The sequence below is a fragment of the Terrapene carolina genome, unplaced genomic scaffold (genome assembly GCF_002925995.2).
Source record: "Terrapene carolina triunguis isolate 2854851 unplaced genomic scaffold, T_m_triunguis-2.0 Scaffold422, whole genome shotgun sequence".
Lineage (NCBI taxonomy): Eukaryota > Metazoa > Chordata > Testudines > Emydidae > Terrapene > Terrapene triunguis.
The window spans coordinates 253446-257082 of record NW_020664773.1 but is presented as its reverse complement, the minus strand read 5'-3'; the positions used below and the strand labels follow the sequence as shown (position 1 = coordinate 257082).

General features: G+C 56.8%; 1 protein-coding gene across 1 annotated transcript in view; it reads right to left on the bottom strand.

The window, feature by feature from the left end:
- The window catches only part of LOC112108739 (gamma-secretase subunit Aph-1b-like), a 24360-nt gene extending 21326 nt beyond the window's left edge, over window positions 1-3034 (bottom strand). The window contains exon 1 of the mRNA XM_026658264.2: window positions 2813-3034. Coding sequence (XP_026514049.1) covers window positions 2813-2925 — 113 coding nt within the window. The 5' untranslated portion in view covers window positions 2926-3034. The remainder of the gene's footprint in view (window positions 1-2812) is intronic.
- Between the last annotated feature and the right edge of the window lie 603 nt (window positions 3035-3637).

Below are 3637 nucleotides of genomic sequence, written 5' to 3'. Positions count from 1 at the left end.
ATGTGTATTATCCCACCTAGAACCCACACGAAAGCTTATGCCCAAATCAATTTGTTAGTCTCTAAGGTGCCACAAGGAATCCTCGTTGTTTTTGTAGACAGGGTGTTTCTCGTGGGGTCCTGCAGGAATCAGTTCTTGATCCTACGCTATTTAATGTTTTTATGAATGACCTAGAAGAAAACAAAGTCATCAGATAAAGTTTGCAGATGACACAAAAATTGGGGGAGTGGTAAATAATGAAGAGAACAGGTCACTGATTGAGAGAGATTTGGATCACTCGGTGAACTGAGCACAAGCAAACAATATGCGTTTAATATGGCTAAATGTGAAGTTATACATCTAGGAACACAGAATGTCGGCCATGCTCACAGGATGGGGGACTCTATCCTAGGAAGCGGGGACTCTAAAAAGATTTTGGGGGGGCATAGGTGCTAGAACTAGGAGTGCAGGAGGGCAGCACCCCCTGGCTGGAAGCGGTTTCCAAGGTTTACAGTTTGGTTCAATGGCTCTCAGCACCCCCACTATACAAATTGTTCCAGCACCTCGGGGGGTGGGGGTGGATAATCAGCCAAACACAGTGGCCAAAAGAGCTAATGCGATCCTGGGATGTATAAACAGGGGAATCTTGAGTATGAGTAGAGATTATTTTACCTTTTTATTTGGCAATGGTGCAACTACTGCTGGAATACTGTGTCCAGTTCGGATGTCCGAAATTGGTGATAATTTGGAGAAGGTTCAGAGAGGAGCCACAAGAATGATTAAAGAATTAGAAAAAAATAGTGACAAACTCTTAAAAGAGAAAAGGTTAAGGTCTGATTTGATCAGTGCACAAGTACCCACATGGGGAACAAATGTTTAATAATGGGCTCTTCAATCTAGCAGAGAAAGGTCTAACATGATCCAATGGCTGGACATCAAAGCTAGACAAATTCAAACTGGAAATAAGGTGTATGTTTTTAACAGTGAGAGTAATTAACCATTAGAACAATTTACCAAGGAGCATGGTGGATACCCCATAACTTGAAAAATTTTAAATCAAGAGCAGGGCTGACTCTCGGGTTTTTGCCGCCCCAAGCAAAAAGTTTTTTGGCTGCCCCCCACCCCAGCCCTGGGCTCTTCCCCCCACACCCGCACCCCCTGCCACCCCAGCTCCTGAGCAGCTTGGGCCGCTTTGCCCAGCCCCGGCTGCGGTGCTGGGGGGCGGCCGCCCTGCAGCACTTGCAGGCAGATTCATGCACCCCGCGGGGCGGCCCCCAGCCCAAGTGTCCTGCACTCCATGTGTCGGAGCCTGCCGGATGGCTCAGCCGTGGCCAGCGGCACGAACCACAGCAGCCCCAGGGCGCCCTCCGCCCACGACCCGCTGCTGCTGCTGGACCCCAGCCCCGGGGCCAGCTTTGGCCACCCGCTGCGGCTCTTCCACCTGGACTTCGGCATCAGCTTGGGGGCTGGGACAGTGTCTACCTGGGTCAGCGCCCGCTGGGCCGGCCCCCCCCCCCCCCCACACACACACGGGGGGGGAGTGGAAAGGGATGACCCGAATGCCGCCCCTACAAATGTGCCGCCCCAAGCACCTGCTTGCTTTGCTGGTGCATAGAGCTGGCCCTGTCAAGAGCAAATGTTTTTTTAAAAGCTCTACTCTAGAAACTATTTTGGGGCAGTTCCCTGGCCTATGCTGTACAGGAGGTCAGATTAGTTCTACGGCCCATGCTATAACCCACCTATACATACAAAACGACAGGATCTAAATTAGCAGTCACCACTCAAGAAAGATCCTGGAGTCATTATGGATAGTTGTCTGAGAACATCCGCTCAATATGCAGCAGCAGTCAAAAAAGGTAACATAAGAACGGGCCATAGTGGGTCAGACCAAAGGTCCATCTAGCCCAGTATCCTGTCTTCCCACAGTGGACAATGCCAGGTGCTTCAGAGGCAATCAACAGAACAGGTAATTATCAAGTGATCCATTCCTTGCTGCCCATTCCCAGGTTCTGGTAAATAATGTTGGGAATCATTACGAAGGGTATAGTTACTGTAATAAGATAAAAAAATATCATATTGCCTCTGTATAAATCCATAGTATGCCCATACCTTGAATAATGCTTGCAGATCTGGTCACCCCACCTCAAAAAAGAGATATATTGGGATTTGAAAAGGCACAGAAAAGGGCAACAAATGACTGAGGGCATGGAACAGCTTCCATATGAGGTGAGATTAATAAGATTGGGACTGTCCAGCTTGGAAAAGAGACGACTAAGGGGGGATATGATAGAGGTCTATAAAATCATGACTGGTGCGGAGAAAGTGAATAAGGAAGTGTTATTTACTCCTCCTCATAACACAAGAACTAGGAGTCACCTAATGAAATGAATAGGCAGCGGGTTTAAAACAAGCAAAAGGAAGTGTTTTTTCCACACAACACACAGTCAACCTGTGGAACTCCTTGCCAGAGGATGTTGTGAAGGCCAAGACCATAACAGGGTTCAAAAAAGAGCTAGATACGTTCATGGAGGACAGGTCCATCGATGGCTATTAGCCAGGCTGGGCAGGGGTGGTTTGCCAGGGGCTGGGAATGGGCGACAGGGGATGGGTCACTGGCTGATCACCGGCTCTGTTCACTCCCCCTGGGGCACCGGCCGCTGCCGGCGGAGCGGACCCTGGGCTGGACGGGCCTGTGGCCGGTCCGACGGGAGATCAGGCGGGGGCCGGGGGCGGGTGAGGCGCCCCCCGCCCGGTCCCGAGGCAGCGGGAACCGCCCCCCCCCCGGGCCGCGGGGCCCGGGACCCCCCCCCCGCGGCGGGGGCCGCGCGCTCACCCGGCGATGAGGATGATGATGCGCAGCGGGTCCCGCAGCACGGTGAAGAGGAAGAGCCCGAGCGCCGGCCCGAAGGCGATGAAGGTGCAGCCGAAGAACACGGCGAGGGTCATGGCGGCCGGGGGGGCGGGGCCAGGCCGGGGGCTCCGGGGGCTCCCGGTCCGGCGGGCGGGGCTCGGTCTGTCCGTCCGTCCGTCCGTCCGCCTGAGCCGCTCCCCCGCCGCCCGACTGAGCCCCGCCCCGCCGGTCCCGGCTCCGGCTGCGGCCCTTCCGGGAGCCCGGTGACATCACATCCCGCAGCCGGGTCGCCTTAAAAGGGCAACGCCGGAGCCAGGGCCCCTCCGCCGGGCCGTAGCGTGAGCCTCGCTCCTGCCCCGCCGCGCCCCCGAGCCGAGCGCAGGAGCCCCCGAGCCGAGCCGAGCTCTGTCCCCCGAGCCGAGCCCAGGAGCCCCTGCGCCGAGCCGAGCTCTGCCCCGAGCCGAGCTCTGTCCCCCGAGCCGAACCCAGGAGCCCCCGAGCCGAGCTCTGCCCCGCCGCGCCCCCGAGCCGAGCCCAGGAGCGCCCGAGCCAAGCCGAGCTCTGCCCCGCCGGGCCCCTGGGCCAGTCTGTACAGGGCGGTGCTGAGAGTCATTGGGCCTGGGGATGACGGAACCTCGCCCCAAGTCCCTGTGGGACCGGACCCCCGACCCTCCCTCCTGCCAGGTCCGGGTTTAGGCTCCCTGGAGAGGGGACCGGGGCTTCCTCTGCTCTGCCCAACGCGCTCCTGGTGCTGAGTAACGGAGCAGGGCGCTGAGCCTCGGGGGAGTCTGGGGTCAGTCCTGGGGA